The following is a 26,008-nucleotide window of genomic DNA, read 5'->3' on the forward strand; positions in this document are numbered from 1 at the left end:
GAGTAGGGAGACCTGATTCTGAGCCTAAACTATCTCACAGGGTTATTGTGAGGATGAAATGGAGAGGACGATAACGATCGTCTATGTTGCCTTGGTCTCCGTGGAGGAAAATGCAGGATATAAATGTAACAAATAAATAAATGAATGGATATCTTCAGTGGGACAAGTTGGCATTGATAGAATGCAGCAATTGAAGGGTCTGTAGCTCAGCAGTAAATCATGTGCATGCTCAAGGCTTGGGTTTCTGCATTTAGTATGGGAAGGACACAATTACCTGTAGCAGCTGTGCAGTAGGTAGAACACCCCTGACAATTGTGATGGAACTGTCCCATCCTGCTTGAGGCAGAAGGACATGGACCCAGCCTCCATGTGATGGATGGGGGATGGGGCATGTGCATTTACGCAGAGATATTGAACCTCTTGTCTGCAGGTGAAATCTGGGCCATCTGGTATTATTTATTTATTTATTTATTTTATTTAAGGATTTTTATGCCGCCATTCAGCCAAAAAAGGCTCTCACGGCGGCTTACAAAAGTATTTCTTGACAGTCCCTGCCCACAGGATTACAATCTAAAAGACATGACACAAAAGGAAAGGGGATTGGGAGGGAGGAGGAGAAGTGGGGAAAGGAAAGCAAATTCAGGCACTACAATCTTAGTTGCAAAGTTCAGCAGTTACAGTTGGTAGCAGGAGGGAGGGGGCTCTGAGCTGGAGCTGGACCCAGGCACGGTGGAGAGGTGAGTGGCTGCTGCTTCCTCCCTCACTGGTGGCCTCTGCAGAGACAGTAGGTAGCAGGAGGGAGGGGGCTCTCAGTTGGAGCTGGACCCAGGCACGGTGGAGAGGTGCCTGGCTGCTGCTTCCTCCCTCACTGGTGGCCTCTGCAAAGACAGTTGACAGCAGGAGGGAGGGGGCTCTCAGCTGGAGCTGGACCCAGGCACGGTGGAGAGGTGCCCGGCTGCTGCTTCCTCCCTCACTGGTGGCCTCTGCAGTTATAGTTGGTAGCAGGAGGGAGGGGGCTCTCAGCTGGAGTTGGACCCAGGCATGGTGGAGAGGTGCCTGGCTGCTGCTTCCTCCCTCACTGGTGGCCTCTGCAGAGACAGTTGGTAGCAGGAGGGAGGGGGCTCTCAGCTGGAGCTGGACCCAGGCACGGTGGAGAGGTGCCTGGCTGCTGCTTCCTCCCTCACTGGTGGCCTCTCCAGAGACAGTTGGTGGCAGGAGGGAGGGGGCTCTGAGCTGGAGCTGGACCCAGGCACGGTGGAGAGGTGCCTGGCTGCTGCTTCCTCCCTCACTGGTGGCCTCTGCAGAGACAGTTGGTAGCAGGAGGGAGGGGGCTCTCAGCTGGAGCTGGACCCAGGCACAGTGGAGAGGTGCCTGGCTGCTGCTTCCTCCCTCACTGGTGGCCTCTGCAGAGACAGTTGGTAGCAGGAGGGAGGGGGCTCTCAGCTGGAGCTGGACCCAGGCACGGTGGAGAGGTGCCTGGCTGCTGCTTCCTCCCTCACTGGTGGCCTCTGCAAAGACAGTTGGTAGCAGGAGGGACAGTTTGACCTGGTGGGGTTCCCCAGATAGCCATGTCCCCATCCCTTGGTCCCACTACATTTCTACTGACTGTTAATCATCCAGTGGTTCCCCCACTTTTGCACAGTTACCACCCACCCCTCCATTCTAAAAGGTTGAAATCGGTAGCGGCCGATGCCCACCGTAGCTGGTGGGGCCAAATGCCTCTCCTAAAGCTTAGGTTTAAAACGTTTAAGATCAAATATCCTGCTTTTTTAAAAGAATATATTTTGGCCCTGCCTTCTTTGCCTTTAGTCCTGCCCTCCACTGGAATGTAGGCCCCCAAAGTTTCTCTGAAGCAACATTCAGCCCTTAGGATGAATGAGGTCCAACACACCTGCATTAAATGGGTATTGTGTGCACAGTTTCTTTCCGAACCCAACTGTCAGGGCCACACAAAGTCCTGTGAAACAATCTGCAGTATCACCAGTTTATTGCTCTGGAGGGGCTTGGGTCTCGATTTAGTCACCCCTCTTCCTCCCCACCAAACAGCTGATGGGCAGGATTGCCAATCCCTCTCCCCACACTTGCAAAAAATAAAACCCCACAAGCAAAACCAGGGTTATGTACGCACACCTCTTGGAATGAGTGCCAGTAGCAGGAGATGCACCACTAGCCATATTAAATCTAGGAACCGTAAGGAAATTGTAGTGTTATTCCAATCCTGTTCTCACTAAGAATTCTTGAGGAGAGCCAGCATGAGCTGGTGTTGTGTGGTTCTCAAGTCAAGTCTTAAAAAAAAACAAAACAAGCAAATTCACAGTATTCTCATTAATTATTATTTTTGATCCTTATGGATTTTCTTGTTTGCAAGGGGGAAAAACAAGTTGCAAACAACGCTGGTTGAAGCATGCTAATATACAAACTAATTATTGCCTTAAAGTTCAACAAGACTTAAAGATTTGTTTTGTTTGTTTGTTTAGGTATATCTTAGCACCACGTTTTAAAGATGTGCACAATTTTATGTCTGCTTTCATCTCAAATAGCAGGATGGGGAAAGTTCCCTCCCCTCCCCTCCTAAGGCTGAAACCTGCTGCTAGTCATGATTGATGATGCTGGGCTTAGAACAAACATTGGTGTGACTCAGTAAAAGTCAGCTCTTTTCAATACCTTCTGGCAGAGTAAGAAAGATAAAGGTAAACCATGTGCTGTTATGGAGTTGGAGATGTTCTGCCCAGTTAGACTGTGCATAGACTGGTCAAGCTTATTCCTATGGGTAGAGGGATAATATTTTCTAGGATTATTGAATGGACATTGGCTAAACAAAAACAACAACAGCAACAAAGGTGTGCTTTATAGTCTACCAACATTGTAGTAGTTGCCAGTTTCTCTATAGTTCTAGTTATAGACAGTGTAATTGCACCTTATTGCCACAGGAGGTCAGTGGTGGCCCAGAAAAAAATATTGTTAGCAAATCTCTGAGGCAGCAATCCTGCACACACTTACCTGGGAGTAAGGACCACTGATGTCAGTGAGATTTGTTTCCAAGTAGGCATACATAGGATTGAATTGTTTATCTCCCCCACTTTACTTGTGCATGGGCATATGTTACAAGGTTGTGTGGATCTGAAGCACATTGCATCTCTGCATGTACTGCTCAGGTCTTAAGCCTGTGCCCAGGACCAATGTTGTCAACCTTGTCCATGTGACAAAAAAAGTGTTGTTCAGTGCCTGCCCTAACATTGGACAGAGTGAGGTGGGTGCTTCAGGCGGATGCTGTGTGGGGGCAGCAAGGTGCTGGAAGACAGGTGTGTACCCTGTTGCCTGCTCTGCTCCTTCTAAGCAGCCCTGCTGCCTGGGGTGTGGTGGAAGACACTGTCCTATCTCCAGGGCTGATTTTAAATACACTTGCCAGTGGTGTGAGGTTCTATACCTGGAATGGGGGAGGGGGAGCCATCTTATGTTTTGCCTCAGGCAGCAAAATGTCTTGTGCTGGCCCTGGTGCTGTGAGGCGGGCACATCCTTGATGGGTTTTCGAAGGCAGGCAAAACTTTTTCGGCAGGCCTTTGCTGAATAATGTGGACCTCCATCTATGTTTTAGACTTTTAAAATTTAATTTGTATTTTAAATGTTGAAATGTTTTAATATTGAAACTTGTTTAATTATATTTTTAAACTTTGTATATTTTTACTTTTTACTTTTTACTTGGATATGTTTTAATTTTGTAAAGCTGCATTGAGGCCCAGCATTGGGCAAAAGGCGAGATAATAATGATGAGGATGAGGATGAGGATGAGGATGATGAGGATGAGGAAAGGAGCAGTGGCCACAATTTTTGGGTGCCATCAGTCCAGGAGTTTTTGTGTATGTAATACAATTTAATTTTAAAAAATAATAATGTGCCTGTGGTCTGGCAGATAGGGTATATGAAGGAGCCAGTTCATAGGGTGGGGCCTCAGGCCTTTTGGCTGCTGGTTTGCTTGCAGGATTTGTATGCGTGTTCTCTGTTTGGATTTTTAAAAACAAGTTTTAAAGTTATCTGCCCGCAAGATGGTAGCAACAATCGTGGAGATGCGCCTTTAGCCTGAGCCCCCATTAACACAAATCTGAGAGTCATTTGCACAATACATGTTCGGCTGACACACATAACCAGGCTTGCATAGGTGGTGCAATACTTCTGGTTGTGTTTAGAAATCTACATCACATTGGGAGCCGTGTGGCAATGGCCCATGACACACCTTCCTCTTAAATAAGAACACAATGACATGTGATAGCTCATCATGCAATGGGATGAAATTGTCTTTGAAGGCTTTCCTCCAGGTGTCTTGCTATGGGAAGTGAGCCAGATGGTGCTTGGGGCAGGGGAGAATGTGGGCTTCTCAGAGGTGGTGCCCCACCTCTGCAAAGCTCTCTCCACGGAAACCCTCTGGGAACTACTCAGATTTCTTTTCAGTGCAAGGTGAATACCTTTTTCTTGTCCCATGACTTTTAAGTCTGACTTTCATCTGTACTGTTTTTAAGTTGCTTTTATCTGCTGTTTACAGGGGTCGGAGGGATCATTGCTGTTCCCACTCCCCTCCCCCTTCATGTTATTTTATGTATTTATTTATTATTACATTCATGTCCTGCCTCTAACCCCCTGCAAGGAACCCAAAGTGGCTTACATGGTCCTCCTCCCCACAACAACCTTGTGAGGTAGATTACACTGAGAGTCAGTGACTTGGCCCAAAGTCACCCAGTGAGCTTCATGGCCGAGTACGGATTTCCCCAGTCCAACACTCTTTGAGGATCATGTGATGTTGCATTCTCTTGGTTGAGCTCCTCCTCCATGCACTGGAGGGCAAAGTTTGCAATGGAGTGAGCCTGCTGTACTCATATTGGCTGGCTCTTCATGCAATTCAGAAACCTGTGCAATCTGTGTTGGAAATTGTGTCAGGATTCTGAATGAGTAGGGCAGGCTCCCTGTGGCAGAAGTTACCCCTCCAATCTGGTGAGGATGATGAAGCCAAGTGATGGAATACAACACAGAGAACACCTTCTCCCTTACTGCTGATGTTTTGGTTTTGGTGCCCACTGAAGACATTTTTGTAAGCAAGCATTCCCTGATCAGCTACAGTTTTATTGACATGATCTTATTTTAAATGTATTAATTTTGTATTTTGATGCTTTTTTCTTTCTTTTATTGTTCATTGCCTCTCAGCCCAACCTACCTTACAGAGTTGTTGTTGTGAGGAGAGAAGGATTATGTACTCTGCCTTGGGTTCCTTGGAGGAAAAAAGGTGGGCATCCTTTACACGACCTCGTCAACCTCCAGAACATCTGCTCTGCTTGGGACCACAATACCTGATGGAACGCCTCTCCCGACATGGACCTATCCATACACTATGCTCAACATCTAAGGTCCTCCTCTGGGTGCCTATTCCGAGGGAGGCTTGCAAGATGGCAACAATGGAGAGGGCCTCCTTGATGTTGGCTCCCCCAATTATGGAATGATTCCCCTGACAAGGCCTGCCTGATGCCAACATTGCTATCTTTTGGGTACCAGGTCAAGACTTTTCTCTTTTCCCAGCACTTAGCAGCGTGTGATGAGCTTTAATCGATCCCAGATCTGTTTTTAGGTTTGATTGACAGCTCAAAAAGTTGTTTTAGATGTATGTTGTCTTTGTGTATACTGTTGGGTTTTATGGTTTTAAATTTTGTATATCATTTTTAATGTTTTAATCTTTTGTAAACTGCCCTGAGGGCTTTGGCTACGGGGTGGTATAGAAATGTAATAATAATAATTTATTTTTGCACCTGAAGCAGAAAACCTCACAAACACTGTTCTCTGTCTCTGACAGCAAAAGTGGTAGAACTGGCCTGCGTGAGTGGAAATTGCTACATTGTGAAAAGCAACTCTTAGAAGGCATAAAAATCATTACTGCACTTTTGCGTTTCTGCAGAAATAGGAGGAAATTCTGACGGCTTGGCAGTGGATTTCTGTTGATACTCTTACTTCAAAGTAGCCGTTTCTTAGATATCCTTACAAAATGGTGCCAAGTGCTTTAGGGAAGGTGGCTATAGAACTATGTGTTTTATTGTAATTTTATCAAATTTGCTTTTGCCATTCCTCCATTGTACGGGTTTTGGCATTCCTCCAGTTTAGTACATGGGTTTGATCTCATTTTACCCTCACAATACCCTTGTGAGGTTAGGCTGAGGGAAAATGACTTGCCCAAGGTCATGTGGTGAACTTCAAGGCTAAGCAGGTATTTGATCAAAGTCTCCCTAGGTCAGGGGTAGGCAACGTGGTCTCATCCAAAAGTTTTGGAGTACAGCTTCCATAATTCCTGACTTTTGGCCACACTGCCTGGGATACCTAGTTGCCTATTTTTGCCCTAAGTGTAGCCCATCATTCATTTCACTACAAACTACACTTAGGAACTGGGGATGTTTAGCCTTGAGAAGAGAAGGGAGACATGATAACACTCTTCAAGTACTTGAAAGGTTGTCACACAGAGGAGGGCCAGCATCTCTTCTTGATCATCCCAGAGTGCAGGACACAGACTAATGAGCTCAAGTTACAGGAAGCCAGATTCTGGCTGGACATCAGGAAAAACTCCCTAACTGTTAGAGCACTATGACAAGGGAACTAATTACCTGTAGTGGGCTTTCCCACACTAGAGGCATTCAAGAGGCAGCTGGACAGCCACCTGTCCATTATGCTTTAAGGTGGATTCCTGCATTGAGCAGGGCGTTGGACTCGATGGCCTTATAGGCCCCTTCCAACACTACTAGTCTATGATTCTAGGAATGATTTCAGTATGATACTAATGAGTGCAGTTAATGCATGGCTTACACCTCTGATATAATGTACAAGACTTTATAAACATGGGACCGTATCCAGTGCAACATGAGCTAATGTAACTTATGAAGCACTAGTGTAAGGGAATTGTAGTGCAATGGGATCCCCCAGAAAACTAGTTGTACCAGATAGCGGTATTGGAATTGAGCTAGTGCAGCATAATTTACATTAGTGTTTCATCAGATTCTGTCCATGATGCCATATTCAAGGGTTGGCAAAACAGCTTTCTGCATTTTGCGGTTATCTCCTAGCAAAGGATCCAATTGAGTTTAGCAGCACCCTCCATTTAGTAATGGTAGCTCTTCACCAACAGCTGTTCTTTTAATCTTCAAGAAGTTTTGTGGCCAAGGACATTTCTGCGGCATGAAAACACACACATACACCTGCCCCAGTACTACACAGAAGAGAACTAAAATGGCTATTTATGTAGTTTTCCAGGAATTGATTAGAACTTGGAAAGTGATACATATGTACCTGAAAAGTAAGTTAGCAGGGAAATGAACTATTAAGAAAGAACACTATGATGCGATATGGTAATAAAACCATAGTTGGATTGACATCACCTCTTCTTGGGTGAATGTTTGTATGAATATGTGAATGTGATGTTAAACTGGAAAGGACCAGGGTTGGATGAAGGATTGTGAGGACTTTATGGTAGTCCATATTCCTTGTCCCACTTGTCTCTGACGTTAAACTAAGCTTTCTTCTCTTTCACATACATATTTCAAAGCTATCTGACACGGATCCTTCTTTATTCCCATACACTGCATCCTTTTGTCTTTGAAATCTTCTGCAGAATATACAATAACTGGCTTTTGACAATGGCGAGACTACCAGTAATCCAAACTATCTCGAAGCAGTGAGAACGATGCTTGTTCCCGAGTCTCGTGATGGAAGAGGAGCCATAATGTTCTGTGTTGCCAGGACAGTTATGGGAGAAGAGTAAAATGCAATGGAGGGAAATATTCCGCATACTAAGAAGCTTCCTAACGCTGGACAGAGCATGGATTCCATTTTGGTTGATGCACAGTGTTGACTATGGTTGACTATGACACAGCACTCTCAACCCAGTACATAACCCATTGAAATAGTAACAAAAGGGCTGAAAGCCAAGTTACACCCCTCATCTTCAATGAGATGGGCAGCTTGAGCCAATCTGACTGCTTCAACCTGACGGTGGCACAGAGAGGCTTCTGCTAGAGGAGGTGAAGCCCATCAGTCTATAAATAAAATTTAACTTGGTGTTTTAAATTTGTAATTTTGCATTGCTTCTGTTTTTATCTGGTTGAGCTTTTATATTGTATTTTATATTATGGTTTTATACTGTTGTTTTATACCTTGAATGTTTTTAATTTTTGTGAACCGCCCAGAGAGCTCCGGCTATTGGGCGGTATAGAAATGTAATAAATAAATAAATAAATAAATCTCATGCCTGATAGATGGCAGGTCCATACAGCTGTGCTCTATTTGGCTTCACAAAAATCCTTAATACCTCATCAACCTGTAGTGCTTCTCCTAGTACCAGTACTAGGAGATGGTCAACCTTACAGTCCTTCATGCGCATAATGTGATAGCCTTGCCTCTATTGCTTGTGTCAAAAGTAAACATGGTTGGGCAAGGGTCACAGTTGCATCACCTCTTCACCATTGCAACTTGCTTGTTCAACTGCCTCTCACTTTGGTCCAAAGGTGATGGTGAGAAGAAGGAACAGTAGATGCCACTTAGTAGTAGAAAAGATGAAGAAAGAGGAGCAATGGCAGCTGGTGACAATGGGAATGAGAAGGTCCACACACTGAGGAAGGAAGCCCATTGAAGTTTTCTTTCCCGAGGGCTCTCCAAAACTTGAAGGCGGCAGTACTTGCTTCATTCCTGGGCAAGGTGCTTGAGCGGGTGGTTGCAGGACAACTCCAGGCACTCTTGAATGAAACGGATTATCTAGATCCATTCCAATCGGGTTTCAGGCCTGGTTTTGGAATGGAAACTGCCTTGGTCGCCCTGTGGGATGACCTCTGTTGGGAGAGAGGCAGCGGGAGTGCGACCCTGTTGGTTCTCCTGGACCTCTCAGCGGCCTTCGATACCATCAACCATGGTATCCTTCTGGATAGGTTGTCTGAGTTGGAGGTACTGCGTTGCAGTGGTTCTGCTCCTACTTGGATGGCCGATTCCAGAAGGTGGTGCTGGGGGATTATTGCTCTGTGCCATGGCTCCTAAGCCATGGGGTTCCACAGGGCTCTATCTTATCCCCTGTGCTGTTTAACATATACATGAAGCCACTGGGGGAGGTTATCCGGAGGTGTGGACTGAGGTGTCATCAATATGCGGATGATACCCAGCTCTACCTTTCCTTTTCATCAAACCCAGGTGAGGCAGTGACTGTTCTGAACCAGTGCCTGGGCATGGTAATGGACTGGATGAGGGTTAACAAACTGAGACTCAATCCAGACAAGATGGAGGTACTGTTAGCAGGTGGTTCATATGTCCGGCGAGGTGATGTTTGCCCTGTCCTGGACAGGGTTGCACTCTCCCTAAAGGATTTGGTCCGTAGTTTGGGGGTGCTCTTGGATCCAGAACTGTCACTTGAGGCACAGGTGAACTCAGTGGCAAAGAGCACCTTTTATCAGCTTAGGTTGTTATACCAACTATGCCCTTATCTGGACAGAGATAGCCTAGCTACAGTTATCCATGCTCTGATAACCTCTCGTTTGGATTACTGCAATGCGCTATACGTGGGGCTGCCTTTGAAAACGGTCCAGAAGCTTCAGCTGGTGCAAAAAAGGGCAACCCGTTTACTAACAGGGACTGGCCGGCGAGATCACATTACGCCAGTCCTTTTACAACTCCATTGGCTGCCAGTCCAGGTCTGGGCCCGATTCAAAGTGCTGGTATTGACATTTAAAGCCCTAAACGGTTTGGGGCCAGGTTATCTGAAGGAACGCCTCTTCTCATATGTACCTGCCCAGATCTTAAGATCATCTACAGGGGCCCTTCTCCGTGAGCCCCTGCCAAAGGAAGTGAGGCAGGTGGCTACTAGGAGGAGGGCTTTCTCCGCTGTAGCACCCCGGTTGTGGAATGAGCTCCCCAGACAGGTCTGCCTGGTGCCTACACTGTACTCCTTTCGTCGCCAGCTGAAGACCTTTTTATTCTCTCAGTATTTTAACATTTAATTTTAACTTACATTTAAATCTTACTGGTTTAACTCTGTATTTTAATCTTATATCAATTTTGCTGCGTGGTTTTATCCTGGTTGTGCTTTTTATATTGTATTTTGTATTTGTGCTTTTAACCTATTGGTTGTTTTATTATGGTTTTAATTTTTGTGAACCGCCCAGAGAGCTTCGGCTATTGGGCGGTATAAAAATGTAATAAATAAATAAATAAATAAATAAAATAAATTCCCCACACACAAATGCACCCCCCATTTGTGTCCCATCCAGGGTGGAAGTCTTGGGGGGCATTAAACAAAGGCTGGAGAGAAGGACTGAGTTTGGGCAGGAATCATCCAGCACTGAGAAAGACGTAGCAAAGTTCAAGAGATAGGGGCTGGCTCTGTAGAATGTGGAGCTTCCTTGCTAGGGAAGCTGATGGTTGGGTCAACAGTGGCCACAGCTCAACTGAAAAACTGCCCCCTGCAGGAATTTTAAAGTAGTGCCTTGTCTAGGAGTTGTGCTCTCTGGCATGGCTGGATCACAGCCTCCATGTACAGCTTCTGGCTTCTGAAGAGGAGAGTGAAGACAAGCATTGTATGAGATAGCACAGCCAGAGGTCCCAGTTCCTCACTTGAGAAGCTTGCAGCCCTGGAGCCTGGAAATCTGGGGGAAATCACTTCTTTTTCTCAGTTATGGTAAAAGCACTTACTGTTTGCACTTGGATATTTGCTACTATTCTGCAGCAAAGAAAAGATCCATTAAGAAACTAAGACGATGCTTTTAGCTTTATAAGCAGCCATTGTATTGGATAAGACCAAAAAATAGAAACCCAGCTTGTTTTCATGCATACAAGGAACTCTAGAATATTTCCCACAGGGTAGAATTGTTACTAGTTGAGGCAGTAGCTAAATCCTGTCATTTTTTCCTGTATAATATTGCCAGGATTCGATCATTTTTGTCTGTCTCTTCTGCCAAGACTTGTTCATGCATTGGTTATTTCTCGGTTGGACTACTGCAACCTTCTTCTCACTGGCCTTCCTTCTTCTCACATCAGTACGTTGGTTTCTGTCCACCACTCTGCTGCTAAGATCATCTTCTTGGCTCGCCGCTCTGACCGTGTTACTCCACTTCTGAAATCTCTTCATTGGCTTCCAATTCACTTCAGAATCCAATATAAACTTCTCCTGTTAACCTTCAAAGCTTTTCACGGTCTAGCTCCTTCCTATCTCTCCTCTCTCATCTCACACTATTGCCCCGCTCGTGCTCTTCGCTCCTCTGATGCCATGTTTCTCGCCTGCCCAAGGGTCTCTACTTCCCTTGCTCGGCTTCGTCCATTTTCTTCTGCTTCCCCTTATGCCTGGAACGCTCTTCCAGAACATTTGAGAACTGCAAGTTGAACCGCAGCTTTTAAAGCTCAGCTAAAAACTTTTCTTTTTCCTAAAGCTTTTAAAACTTGATTTTGTTCTGACTTTATACTGTTAGTTTTACCCTACCCAGTGCCTGTTTACCCTACCCAGTGCCTGTTTGCATTCTCTTCCCCTCCTTATTGTTTTATTATGATTTTATTAGAATGTAAGCCTATGCGGCAGGGTCTTGCTATTTACTGTTTTACTCTGTACAGCACCATGTACATTGATGGTGCTATATAAATTAATAATAATAATAAGGTCTCAGTGAAGCTATTTCCATTCTAATCATCCACATTTCCTCAAGGTAGTACGAGTCATTTTATTTCTTGTCTGAAACTACTGAGTAGGACTACTGGTAGGCACAGATGCTGTTGTCCACCCTAGACTGACTACATTAAAGCCATTTGTTAAATTATATAAATTTGATTGACACAACTGACAAGAGTTGTACAGCATTTTGTTCAAATATCTTCCTGCATTTGGAAAACATAACAGGCTGAATATAAAGGGGAAAATTTACCAAATATTTTAAAAATATTTTGGGGAAAATTTGAGGTAAGCCTTGAAGAAAAATGTTTTACAGCTTCTAGAACACTTAATCCAATGATATTGGCTGCCAAATGAAATTGAGTAATTGCTCTCGCTAGAGATTTGTCACGGCTAAGTTTGTGTGTGTGAACATGTGTATGATTTCCATCTATCCAGGAGAGTTGGAATCACTCTTCCCAAGAAGGAGCAAGATGAGATTACATTATTTACCATTGGCATATTCCTGCTGAAATAATGTTGCTAAATGCTTCTGTCCTTATGCCAGCTTGCATGACAGGGAGGGTGGGTATATCCAAACAGTCAAAAGAAATATATCATAACCCCACCCTAACTTCCCTTTCCTCTTCCCTTGGAAGACAGAATAAAATGAGTCTGGGAGAACAGAGCCCAGATTGACGTGACCTTTATTATTTTAACCAGGGATATCAGAGCAACCTGCAATGGAATCAAATGAGTTTGGATTTTTATGAATCCGACCTGTGAATTCTGCAGCAGACTGGCTTTCCCCCAATTGGGTGGATTCTGGAGACTTGCACGGTTTTTCTTTTTGAAATTTTGCATGAATTTCTTAGCAGAAAGTACACAAAATTAAAAACAAAATAAAAAAACTAGCCCAAAATATGCACTTCCTTCATAGGCTAAAGTGTGAAAACATGCATTTGGGGGGAATTTGCACAGTATGGGGGATTTGCGCATTTTTGCAATTTCAAATTTTCACTAGTGTGAATTTGCACAAATTCAGAAACAAAAAATCCAATTCCACTTATAAGGATGACAGAACAAAATTCCCCTGACAATCTGCAAAACGCAGAGAGGACGAATTTTACACAATTTGTATATCTCTAATTTTAACAGCACCGTTTAGCACAATTACAAAGCTGCAAACAATAGAATTGGAATATAAAACAACATAAATTATCATCAGGAGAAGAACCAAGGAGATCAGCAGAAAAGAGCTGGAATCCGGTAGTGAAGGGTAGATGGAGGGTTCAGATTGGTCAAAGCCTTTACAATTCAGTCATCATGGTCACAAATTCTGGAGGAAAGAGAGGTGAGGAAGGAAGTCAGTAGAATGATAATGTTACACATCAGGGCTGCAATAAAAGGGATCCTCATTGCTTATGTTTTCTGAGATCCAGTATGGTTCGGGATGCAAGTTCTAAACTCACTGATTCACTGGTGTGAGTAGCACATAAGAGCACATCAGGTTTACTACATAAAGGTGTGCTTTGGTTTTTACCACATCAAGAATCAGAGGTTGATAATGTCAGGAAAGAACCCCATTTATGTTGCTGAGTCCATTCCAGATTGTTATATTTCATTATGGAGCTTTATGGCATAACCACCAGCAAAATCATCTTTGCCACTGGGTCCTTTCCAAATTATAATTGTTTTGGTGCACAGTGTGGGTACACCAGACACCTGGAAAACCACCCTAAGTATCCCACCCTTCAATGATGGCAGTTTCACAGAAGGGATGTCTAGGTGTCCTTCCCCTCTCTCCCCCCATCATCATCATTGTTGTCGTCATCATCGTGGGTCTTTTGTTAATCTATACCAATAAAGTGTGTTTGCCTGTCTGTCAGTGCCACAGTGCCAAGGCCAAGTAAGCTCACCAGGGCTCAGTGATGTAGAATCAACCCCATCAGAGGATACGTTGCTGAGGGCCCACTCAAAACTGGAGTTGATCCTGCCTCTTCCTAAATCTTGCACTTTGACCCAAGTTCCATTGCTTGAGATTAGTGTTTCTCCAACTTCAAATAATCACTACTCACTCACTTTTGTTCTGAATTAAAAATGAAGGTAGACTTCACAATTCTATGCTGCAGTTTTACTTTTAGAGAATGAAATAGTAAGAGATGCAATGGGCACCTGTGGTGTCACGTACGTGTGTGTGTGTGTGTGTGTGTGTGTGTGTGTGTGTGTATATATAATGAATCTCAGTTTTAATATGTGTATTAATGTTTTCTGGTCAGATCTAAAGTGAGAGTGATATGAGTTACAGGAGCTGTGATGTATTTGCATATGCGAGATGCTTGGCTGAGTGAGTGAGGGTATTGAAATGGTTTGATACATAAACAGAGAACTGTGTTTACATAGTTTAGATTGTGAAGAGTTTAGATAGGGAACAATGCAAAATGCAGCGGCCAGATTGATTTCGGGAACCAGAAGGTTTGACCATATAACACCTGCTCTGGTCTGGTCTGCTTGCACTGGCTGCCTGTATGTTTCCGAGCCCAATTCAAGGTGCTGGTTTTGACCTATAAAGCCTTACATGGCTTGGGACCACAATACCTGATGGAACGCCTCTCCCGACGTTAACATACCCGGTCACTACATTCAACATCTAAGGCCCTCCTCCGGGTGCCTACTCCGAGAGAGGCTCGGAGTGTGGCAACGAGGGATAGGGCCTTTTCAGTGGTGCTATCTTTCCGGCGCCAGGTTAAGACTTTCCTCTTTGCCCAGGCATATGGCGGCACATCCTAATTACCAATATGTTTAGTTTTTAATCGGCTTTTAATGCTTTGTGTGTGTATGTTCTGTGTTTTAGAGTTTTAAATTTTGTATACTTGTTTTTACCTCAATTTTAGAATTTCTGTAAACCGCCCAGAGAGCCCTGGCTATGGGAGTGGTATATAAGTGTAATAAATATTAAATAAATAAATTAGGGAACAGGTAGGCTTTAGGTAGGAAGGAGTTTGGGTAGGCCTTGTGAAGAGATAAATAGTCACCAGGATTTCTGTGTACAGGATTAAAGTGGTAATTAAGTGTATTTGTGTGTGTGTGTTGTTGTTGTTGTTGAGAGGATCTATCTACCTAACTATATGCCTTTAAAGTCATTCGTTTAACATTTTAATGCTGTAAATAATAAATATTTTTCTGTTTTTAAAAACCCTACGCCTACGCTTGTGGCTACAAAAAGGTAAAATAATAAATGCCAGGGTGTCTTCACATCTCATGAAATAAAGATGTTGGACATGAGGTAGAGGTCCTTGTGGCAGAGTTACTGTGTGTGGCAGAAGGTGTTGCCTTGTGTGGGAAAGGCCTTATTGAAAAGGAATTCCCACAGGTAAATAGGCAGGAATGCCATAGCACCCTCCTCCAAGGATGGGGAATTCTACTGCATCTTATCATGTCCTGTTGTTCATCCCTGTCCAATGGCTGGTCGGCCATTGTGTGAACAGAGTGCTGGACTAGATGGACCCTTGGCCTGATCCAGCATCAGGGCACTTCTTATGTTCTTAATGAATGACTGCCCTGTCCAAGCACATCCGGTCTAGTGACGAAGTGTAAAGACCTCCCTCATATCGGTGGCTATTTGGAAAGAGATGCAGAAATGCAGTGGGCAACCTCATCTAGGGCTGGTTGCTTTGGTCTAACAGGAGCCATTATCTTAATCATTACATTTATGTATTTCTTGTCTGGCATACTAATATGTCCTTAAATGTTCATTGTCTGTCATCATGCATTTTGGGAAGCGTTGAATTTGGATGCCTGGTTGTTCTTGGTACTGATGATTTCAATCTGACCTCTTGATGCCAGATTTGATCTCTCCAGAGCAGCGCACCTACCATCAATGCCGAGCTTGCCGTCCCCATCTTTATCTGCAGCAGCCATCATTGCCTTGGTTTCCTTAGCAGTCAGGACCCGGCCCTCTGGGTAAAAGCCCCTTATTAGAAACCTATGAACAAGAAATGAGGCAGGGGGAAAAGGAGGAAGCTGATATAGACAGTCTTACAGTTACCCAATATTTAAAAGTGTGTGCATGCATGTGGTGTTAAACCTTAAGGCCAGTAGACTGACTAAATGCATTTGCACAGGTGGGCCATAATTCAGGCATTGCCATAGAAATATAAATATTGAATTGTGTTGGCAACTACCCTATTTCCTGATAGTGGTGGCACCTGGAGTGACACCGCTTCTGCAGATCTCAAGTTGAGTGAGGTGGGTGTGTTTTATATGGGATAAGATAGTCACTAAGGTATTCCAAAACCAAGTTGAATAGGGTCTTAAAGGTCAAAAGTAGCTTGGAAAGAAACTGTTAACTAGTGGAGCTTTCAAAGGACTGGTGCCTCATGTTCCCAGTGCCAAGCATCTAATAAAAACTTCCTTCTAGACCAGGGGTGGATCCGCACGTCGGCCCCAGAGTGCATTTATGCGACCCCAGGGCACCCCGAAAACGATAGTCTGTACTTGCCTGTAAAAAGAAACGAGGAAGAGACGACGATGACGCCGCCGACGCCACCCAGCTTCCTTCTCCCCGGCCGGCTCGGAGAGCTCTTTTTGAAGAAAGCGGGGTAGAGAGCTTTTTCCGCTCTCCACCCAGCTCTCCGTCCCGGCCGGGGAGCAGGAAGCTGGGTGGCGTCGGCGGCGTCATCGTCGTCGCCGTCTCTTCCTCGTTTCTTTTTACAGGCAAGTACAGACTATCGTTTTCGGGGTGCCCTGGGGTCGCATAAATGCCCTCTGGGGCCGACGTGCGGATCCGCCCCAGCAGACGTTTCCAGAATGTCTCCAAGGGGAGCCTCCTGGAAAGCCTATCACAGCACTCAAGTTGAATCATTTATGTACCATGCACAACAGTGGCTGGGTCCCTGGTCTTCCAAGAAAGGGCACAGTGGGCAGATCATCCAGAGGCACCTGAATGTACTCCTGGCCACGGATGTCACCTGAACATCTGAAAGCAGCACTGTACCCAAGAGCACTCCAAAAGAGCAAGCTGGTTTGTTAAGGGGGAGTGTGACCCTACCAAAACCCTGTTGAAAAGAGCCACCCATCACCAGCACCTCCATCTATGTCTTCAGTTTCTTGGCTCTCATCTAGCAGCCTACTGAGCTCAAGCATAACAGGCTGTAGCAGGGAGAAGAACAGTTGTTCCTGTCCTGTCTTGAGTGAGGGTGACCTTCTTAATGTCCCCAAAAAGAGGAAATTGTCACGTGAAGTATCTTTAGGTGGAAGTGAGTCCCGCTTGGGAAAGCTCAATTTCAGATGCTTCAGCAATAATTTCAAGCAATGTTACAGATTCCTGCCACCCATTCTCTTTTGGGAATACTCCCTTTAAGTACTTTCTTCCTGTGCTCAATGAATGCAAAGAGATGGAAGCTAGGAGCTGGGAGTGGCAGGCACAGCACCCCCCTTCCCGAGATTATCCAGACTCCTTTCCTTAAATGTTCATTGTCTGTCATCATCAACAGCATCACCACCATCACCACCACAACAGTGGCTCTAGTGCTTTTACTTGCAGAGATATAAGTATAATAACATGCAAGCAATAATCAGCTCAGTGGCTCAATAAGAAGTAAAACAGCTCTAAACTGCTGGGTGCTCAGCACTTCTGTGTAAAATTGTGAAAGTTAAAATTAAAAGTTATCCATATGATTTTGGCTGGAATCCTATGATATTTTGGAGGGTTCCCTCTCTCTGTACAGAGGGGGAGATCTAATCTCGCAGGCCTCCCCGTGGGTGCAGAAATTCAATTGCGCTTGCTGCTTAAGTTTCAGGGCTCTGATGGTGTTGCCAGCAAAAAGGGGGCATTCTGGGGGAGGGGACAGATCCAAGGAGGCTTTGGATCTGAAGGCCATCTATTCCCCTGACGCATTCCCAGAAAGGGAGAGCAAGTATGCCAATCCTGGAACTCATGTATTTATTTTTCTGCCAGTCACCCCATACCTTTCACCCTGCTGGCACAAGCCTGGCAAGGCTCAAGATTTGGCAGTTCCCATAGGATTGCTCTGCTCATCAATTAAGTTGTAGTACTATTCACACATACCTGGCAGTTTGTTGTTGTTGTTTATTCGTTGTCGCTTCCGACTCTTTGTGACTTCATGGACCAGCCCACGCCAGAGCTTTCTGTCGGCTGTCACCACCCCTAGCTCCCCCAAGGTCAAGTCTGTCACCTCCAGAATATCATCCATCCATCTTGCCCTTGGTCGGCCCCTCTTCCTTTTGCCTTCCACTTTCCCTAGCATCAGCCTCTTAAGATTTCATTGAAATGTTGCTTAGTTTATTTGTACTAAAGTTTTTCCTGTTTTACATTAATGTTTACCCAAGAAAAGACAACACTGAAGGACAATATAGCCCTCTTCAAATACCCGAGGGTCTGTTCCATAGCCAGGGTTCCAGATGCAAAAGAGGACAGGGCTCATGCACCTTTAGTAGCTGTTAGAAGTGGGAATTTCAGCAGATGTAGCCTGTCATGCAAGTTACACTTGCTCAAATTCCCTCTTAAAAACTTAAGAAGATATTGGATCCAACCAAGGGTCCATGTAGTCCAACATTCTGTTCCCATATAGGGTTGTTGCAAGTGTCCGACTGGGTCTGGGAGGCCAACGGAACCCAACGCCCCTTCTGCGTTAATGGTACCCACCATTGGTGCGAAAGGGGGAAATGCACAATTTCTAGAACCTCAGGAAACTGCACATTTCCCCTTTCACACCAATGGTGGCTGCCATTAATGCGAAGGCAGGAAATGCATGATTTGACATGTGTGCTGGTGGCTGCTGAGTGCTTACCAGGTCAAGCTGGGCCTCAGGAGAGGATCACATGGGCCGGAAAATGCTTGCAAATGGCAGCAGTGACAAGACGAGTGCCCCCCCCCCCCACCTCCGAGCCTGGCATGGGTAAATTTGCACATCCCTAGACTGTCCAACCAGCTGCCTATAGGAAAACCACAAGCAGGACATGAGTGCAACAGAACTTTCCCACCCATGTTCCCCAGCAAGTGGTGGGGAACCTCTTCACAACTATTAAAGGAGTTGCAGGAGCCTCTTTCCATCCTACCCATTGCAGAGGGCAAAGATCTGTTCTCTGCTTTCCCAGGGATACGAGCAAATCTAATGGGCTTAAATTACAGGGACCATGTAGAGGATACTAGGTAGGGGAAGGTTGTTGTAGGCAGTTATTGTCCTTTCTGCAGGCTGGCATCTGTCCCTTGAACACAGCTTAGTGCCTATGCATACCTTGGTTTCTTATCTGTAGCCAGCCTCTTCCACATATTAAACCAGCCTGAGTTGTATGTTACTACTACAACCCATATTTTAGGTGGTCCATGAGGCAAGGGCTTTGTTGTCCCTTAGTTGCATGTGTGGAATACAAAAATGGGCCAGGCCATTGAGGCTACTTCTCCTTAGTGCCCTCTCCCACCTGACAGAGCCAGGTCAACTCCCTGGTTTAATAGGGGGTTGAGGGCAATGAAACATCAGGGACATTGGCTGGAGCCCCATTGTAAAACAATTCAGGATGAATTTAAACAAACACAAGTGAAACACTCTCTAAAGACATATATTCTGGTGGTGAGGGTAGTGAAGAAAGCTCATCTTTTTGTCACCATGTCCACACAAAACAGAATGGTGATGCTTTTTCTGTACTGTGTGAGACCTCCTTCGCCCAGAAGCTGGTTCTGTCTTGCCCCCTCCCCCCATGCTGTTTAATATTTTCATGAAACCACTTGGAAAGGTGATTTGGAGTTTTGGAAAATATACTGATGACACCCAAGCTCTATTGCTCTTTGCCAGTGAAGACCAAAGAAACAGTCAAATCCTTTAAACATTGCCTGGGTTTGAGGGTGAACCATCTGAGATTAAATACAGACAAGATGGATGTGTTTTTGGTCTGTAGAAAGTCTGTCTAAGGGATTGAGATTCAATGTGTTCTGGAAGGGGTTACCTCCCCACTCCCTGCAAAGGATCAGGTCTGTAGCTTGGGAGTGCTCCTTGATCCTTTGCCATCCCTGCATTGACAAGTGGGGCAGTGGCACAGAGTGTGTTTGCACACTTATGCTTGGTGTGCCAGGTGTGCCAGCTGCAACCCATCCTGAAATCGTCTGACTTGGCAATAGTTAACCGTGGCTTGTTTACATCATGCTTAGGCAGTCAACCAGTACAGAGTGTTGGGACCATATTACATCTGTCCTGAAAGACCTGCCCTGGTTGCCAATTGCTTTCAGGGCTCAATTCAAAGCTTTGGTTTTAACCCTTAAAGTTGCAAATGGCTTAGGACCTGGCTATCTAAGTAACCACCTGTCTCTCTGTGAACTTGCTCAGATATTAAGATCTGCAAGAGAGGCCATTTAAAGGGTGTCATTACCCACCAAAGCTCATTTGCCAGGCAGGCATAAAAGAGCTTTCTCCTGTATTGCTCCCAAGCTATGGAATGTGCCCCCTCAAGAATTATGACTGCCCCCACTCTCTTGGCCTTTAGAAAGGGTGTAGTGATGCATCTTTTCAGTTTTGCCTTCAAAATGTGAAGTTTAATATTTTACTGTTGTTTTTTTTTACCATTTTAATGTTCTTGTTTGTATTGTTTGATGGATTCATTGTTTTACATCATTGTACACCACCTTAATGGCTTTTTGAACACATAAGGTGGAATATAAATTCTAAAATTAACTAAATAATTAGTTGAGCTTTGCTTACCTTAGTTCGTCTTCCTCAATAAAGCCAGTTCCATTTATATCCAGAAACTGGAAAACTCTCCTCACAACTTCAACTCCCTTGCCTTTCAACCCCACCATCATAAAGAACTTCTTGTGGTTAAAAGAGTCCGGAGCTGCAGGAAAAGAAGAATGGGAGAGTATCTCTGTTTACAGTGGTTATTAACAAGGCATGTTAGCAACCTTCTCCCTCTGCAGATGGTGCAGAATCCATTCAGTTTCCTGATGCCTGTTGAGACATATGCCTGTTGTTTGGTCATGACACGAACATCAGATGATGATGGCTTTGAATGGGCCATCAGAGCTCTAGCACAGGCTTCCCCAATTTAGTGCCCTTCATTTGCTTTGGACTTCAACTCTCATCAATCTCAGGCTGTTTTGCACAGCAAATGATCTAGTACCATTTTTTTTTAAATGAAGCCAGTTCATTGGGTAAGTTGCAAATAATCAAGAATGTGGTAACGAAGTATAGTTCAATTCATTAACATGCACGCAGGCACCAGCCCATAGTTTTCATTCTCTCTGTGCTGATGGTGGCATAACTAAGGTCTTGCAAAGTGTATAATCAAATTAAAGCATTTGTGTGTGCAACAGAGGTAACAAAGTTAACTTGGTGATCTTTTGGAAGGCAGTTTGGGGAACAAAGGACCACAGGAGGAAGGAAATGTTTTTGTTTGTTTTAAGAAGGGACCATTTTAGTCAATGGGAATTAACAGAAATGATCACAGCTCCTCAGTTTTAAAGATAAATTCATGAAAATTGGCACTGTGACAACTTTTAAAGAGGGCTTTAGGCATGCCAAGTTTGGAGCAAATCCCTGCATGCAGTCATTTATAGGGAATTTTTAAAGTCCAAACTCAAATGTCCTCTAAGGCACCTCTCGTGCCTTAATCTGAATGGCAAGGGAGAGGAAATGAAGCAGTGGGAAGCACTTAGCACAATAATAATTAAGTAAATATATATTAGTAAAATGCCACAAAAGCAGCACACAGCTTGCCCATCTTCAGAGAGGACAGGAGGTTTGCAGGAGGAGGAGGCTCCCCTCCCCCACTGTCGGTCAGGCATTGGAGTGAGTCGAGTCAAGGCAACAACAGCTTCCCAGTAGTAGTAGTAGTAGTAGTAGTAGTAGGAGGAGGAGGAGGAGGAGGAGGAGGACTCCCCTCCTGCACTGGAAGCTCAGCCAGCCAATAGGAGTAATAAACTGAAAAACAGCTTGCCTGACTCAGGTGTAGAAACTTACTCACTCAGCCCAGCAGCACTTTCACACTATGGCTGACTTCTATGAATCTGAGCAGAAATGCACAACCAGATCTGTCTCTCACTCTTTAAATCTCATTTGCAAACAAACGACCCCTAATCTCACTAATTGGCATTTCTTCCCCCAAACACTGTGATTGGAGGAGAATAGAACAGGGAGGGAGAGCACTGTGGCAATTCCTAATTGGTTAGCCACAGATGTCAATATCAATTATCAAAATTACCCCACCCCATCACCCCATGTTCCTTATCGGGAGGTTTTCAATTACACACACCACACACATGAAATGGTAGGATAATTTCAGTGACGTTAGGAGCTCCAAGTGGGCATGTCTCCACTTTGATATTATTTGATGGATTTAGAAGCAGCCAGTCTCTGCTCTGGAAGATCAAATGCTTCACAGATGTTCGTGGTTACCAAATAATTCTGAGGCGGAGAGCCATAAGTAGCCACTTGCCAGGTTTCATGTGACCAGAATTGACCAAAAATGACGATGATGATGTCTTCTTCTTCTTCTTCCACTCACAGTGCATGGTATTTGACAAAGTACAGTATCAATTCCTGCAAGGAATTTAAAATCAGTGTCTCATCTTTTTCAATTATAGAACTTGCGGCAGCATACTTGGGAATCCCAAGTGGTTTGCCATTCAAGTTATGACCAGGGCCACTCAGCTTAAACAAAATTGCTATAACATGTGTTTTCAGGCCATATCATGTAGAACAGCCATGCCCAACCTGGGGTCCTCCAGTTGTTTTGGACTCCACCCATCAGCCCTAGCCAGCATGGGTAATGGTAAGAAATTCTGGGAAACTAACCCAAGAAACTGTAAGAAAATTGCTTCTTCCCCATCTTTCCCCCTTTCTAAGTTCTTGATGATGTGCCACGAAGCACATAGCATAGATATGTGTAAGCTGGGGACCTAGAAGAAATACGTGTGAGCTAGCCATTTTTGTGGATTGTGGGCTAGACTAGATGGTGAATAGCACAGTAATTTATTCATGAATACAATGTTTCTGTATCACCTTTTCTGAAGGTTAAAAAAAGAGATTGATATATGAGGGGGAGGGGAAGAATTATAATTTAAGCACAAGCCAACAAAATAACATTATTTGGAGGAGAGACACAGATGTATAGCAACTCAATGGCCCACTTACACACACACACATGTACACACTCACAGATGTTTTAGGGAATAATATCAAAAGCTTTCTGATCCTGATCGGCTGTCCAGGGCATAGGCGCAGTTGTGAAATGACAGGCTTTAGTAAGAATGCAGAAGACTGTTGCCTCAATTCTTGTATTTTAAAATAGTTAACTGTCCTTATACCAAAGGTTTAGGTCCTAAGTGGGAAGGTGGGCTAGAAATAGAATACAGATTGTAAGTAGCACCAGACGGCAGAGGGAGGGGTGCTGTTAGTTCAAGGTTTACCCAGAGACTGCTGTACTGCAGCTCTCCTTTCTGAGCCCAGGCTCTCCCCAGCCCTCTTTAAATTAATAAATAATTAAATATAAAATAAAAAGACTTCAGAAGCTTAACCTCGTCTGAAATTAAGCCTTGGGCTCATTCTTGCCAATGGGCTTCTATATTCCGAGGTGGCGCTAGGGAAATCTAACACAGCGACCTCTAAGAAGTGCCCTGATCAGGCAGTGCCTCTTCATTTGGGCAGCAGCTTTTCTCTGGCACTGCATGCAAATCAAGAGAGAATCGATGAAGGAAAAGAGGAGGGAGGGAGGCGTGTGGAATCACTCCATTCCTAGAGGACTCTGCTCCTTCCTTTCCTCGTATTCCCCGAGTGATTGCTGGAGCCTGAATGAGGAAAAGGAGAGACAGACTGAAGCAATTTAGGAAGATTCGTCTCGCCTTCTGTTCTTCTTGAGCTGAGGGTGAGATGAGTTCCTTTCAAAGCTTATCCCTTTGCTTGGCGTTTGCCAAGGTCAAACGGCATGAACGAGAAGAAAAAGAGGGTTAGCAAAGGGAACATCACAATAGTTTAGGATTTGGGGGTAGGTGGGGGCCATTTTTCCGCAAGCTACATTGCTTCTTCTGCAGAACAGTAAGAGGCGCAGGAGCCATGTCACCTTTTTTACCTGTCCACCCTGCTGCAGACCATGCATGCTTTGGGGGTTCTAATTGTGATCTAGGTAAGGTAAACTAGGAGTAGGCAACCTTGTGATGTCCAGATGTTTTGGACTACAATTTCTATTAGCCTCATGCATGTTTGCCAATGATCAGGAATTATAGGAATTATAATTCAGAACATTTGGAGAGCACCAAGTTTCCTACTTCTGATTCGTGTATTTCGCATAAGAATACTTTAGGGTAGCCTCCCCCAATTTGGTGCCCTCCATATATTTTGGACTACAACTCCCAGAATGCTTGCCCATTAGCTGTGCTGGTTGGGGCTGATGGATGTTGAAGTCCAAAACATTTGTAGGGTGGCAGTTTGGAGAAGGCTACCTTGAAGGAAGAGTTTTGGCTACTCCAACCTTCTCCAATATGATATTCTCCAGTTGTTTTAGAGAGCAACTCCCAGGATTCCTGACCAGGCTGGTTGGGGATGATTTGAGTCCAGAAGGTTTTCAAGGCAACAGTTTGGAAAAGGCTGTATTGCATGTTTTTATATTTAGTTCAGTCCAAAAATACGCTTTGCCAAAGGAATAGCTATAGGAAGGGTACGTCCTTCCAAACAGGAAACTGGAAGATGGTGAGTCTAGGGCAGACTTTTGCAACTTGGTACCCTCAAGATATATTAAATGGATTTCACCATTCTCGGTTGGTATGGGGATGATAGGCATTGCGGTACACCAGGTTGGGGATGGTTGTTCTAGGGTGTCCAGCCGAAAAAGAGGGCAAGGTGCCTGCACTTTTAATAGTTGTGTAGAAGAGGGAATTTCAGCTGGTATTGCTTGGTGTGCCCATGCAAGCTACAGTTTCTGGAAGCCCCTCTCCTGCACAAATCTTGAAGGTGTAGGACCCCAGTTCCGATTTGCAACTGCCCCCATCAAAGCAGTGGCAGGTCCGGATGCTGGAGCTGGGCTTGTTTGCAGAAAGGAATGAATCTCTCGAGTCTCTGGTTGATCCCACCCTGCCCAGTCTCCCAAACTTGAAAAGCACAAACAACAATAGTGACAATAACGCAAGACTGGGGCAAAGAACATACGTCCTTGGAAAGGGAGAAAATATAGCTGGGAATAGGGAGGGGGGGGGTTACCCTAAAGGAAGTGTTGCTACGGGCCAGCAGGAATGCACAAGCCCAGTGCCCCTTACGCCACTCTATAAGATGTGGAACTTCCTGCGGCACAGAGTTCCCCGCAGTGGATCCCAGGAACTCAGCCGTCCAAAATTAACGAAGTGTTTCTTATCACCGTTCTAGGAGTGTTTCAAGGGAGCGTAGCGGAGGACAGCATCCTTGGGCTTTGCCCCTGGCTCCCCCTTCTTTGGGCTCCCAACCTCCCCCCACCCCACCCCTTCTTTTCCTGACATCTCTGCGGTTCCTTCTCCTTGTTCAGACCGACTTTTAAACACCCCCCACTCCCGCAGCTCCCAGCTCCCAGCTCTACCCCTCTCTCCATCCCATCGCGAAGGCTCCGCCGCATCTCACCTGCAAAGGCGTCCACTGCCTTCTTGATATCGGCAGCGTTGAACAGGTCGGTCATAGCCATCCTTGCAACTGTGGGAAGAGCAGAGAGCGAGAGGCGAAGTGCAAGGAAGATTTTGGGAGAAGACAGGGGGAGGGGAAAGAGCCCTTCTCCCCATCCTTTCTGCTCATATGACCAAGGCTGCAGTGCCGGGCGGGATTGGCACACACCGGCAGAGGGACTGGAGCCGTGCCAGCCGCAAGCAGGAGCAGCAGAAAGGGCTGCGAGGCGCCGGGCTCTGCGTGCCGCTCCGCCAGGCGCGCACCAGCTAGTTTGCAAAGTGATGACGGGTGCAGCGCAAGGTTCATGGTGGTTTTGACTGGGGCAAGCGATGTTTGGATCTCTTGGGCGAGATGCTGCTCTTTGGAAGGTGGGAGAGGCAGGAGGCTAAAGGAGGAGGAAGAGGAGGGGTGGTGGTGGTGTCAGGGGACATCCCAAGGTCAAGTCATGGAAGAAATTGTGTGTGTGTGTACAACTCCGAAAGGGGAAAAAATGGGATACGGTTTCCTTTGAAGTACTTTTTGATCAAGCACCCTTCTGGGCTTGATCCCACCGAGCCTTCCTCTGAAGAGGTTCAGGCAATGTTCATTTGTTTCTCCCTTCCCATTTTATCCTCGCAACAAATCTTTGGCATGTTTCCACACAGAGCCAGAAACTGGCTGAATGTTACCCAGTTTGGGGATTCAAACCCAGGTCCAACTGGTCAACGTCCTACACTCTAATATCAGTACATCTAATTTG

General features: G+C 45.1%; 1 protein-coding gene across 1 annotated transcript; it reads right to left on the reverse strand.

Annotated features, from left to right (window-relative positions):
• Positions 1-12,504: 12,504 nt before the first annotated feature.
• LOC134404027 (parvalbumin alpha-like) lies at positions 12,505-25,484 on the reverse strand. Its single transcript, XM_063134584.1, has 4 exons — positions 25,231-25,484; positions 20,353-20,485; positions 15,514-15,623; positions 12,505-12,977 (listed from the first exon to the last, which is right to left on the reverse strand). Exons 1-4 carry the CDS (start codon positions 25,289-25,291, stop codon positions 12,949-12,951), a joined length of 333 nt encoding a protein of 110 aa, XP_062990654.1. The 5' UTR covers positions 25,292-25,484; the 3' UTR covers positions 12,505-12,948.
• Positions 25,485-26,008: the final 524 nt, after the last annotated feature.

This window comes from Elgaria multicarinata, chromosome 9 (genome assembly GCF_023053635.1).
Source record: "Elgaria multicarinata webbii isolate HBS135686 ecotype San Diego chromosome 9, rElgMul1.1.pri, whole genome shotgun sequence".
Classification (NCBI taxonomy): domain Eukaryota; kingdom Metazoa; phylum Chordata; class Lepidosauria; order Squamata; family Anguidae; genus Elgaria; species Elgaria multicarinata.

Excerpts from the sequence above, each read along its gene's own strand:
- LOC134404027 (XM_063134584.1), bottom strand. The coding sequence starts at position 25,291 with ATGGCTATGACCGACCTGTTCAACGCTGCCGATATCAAGAAGGCAGTG. Across the intron at positions 20,486-25,230 it reads GGCAGTGGACGCCTTTGCAG|CTCCGGACTCTTTTAACCAC; the intron begins GTGAGATGCGGC and ends CTTTTCCTGCAG. Across the intron at positions 12,978-15,513 it reads CGGCAAGCTCGGCATTGATG|AATTTGTGACCATGATGACT; the intron begins GTAGGTGCGCTG and ends TCTTTCCTCCAG.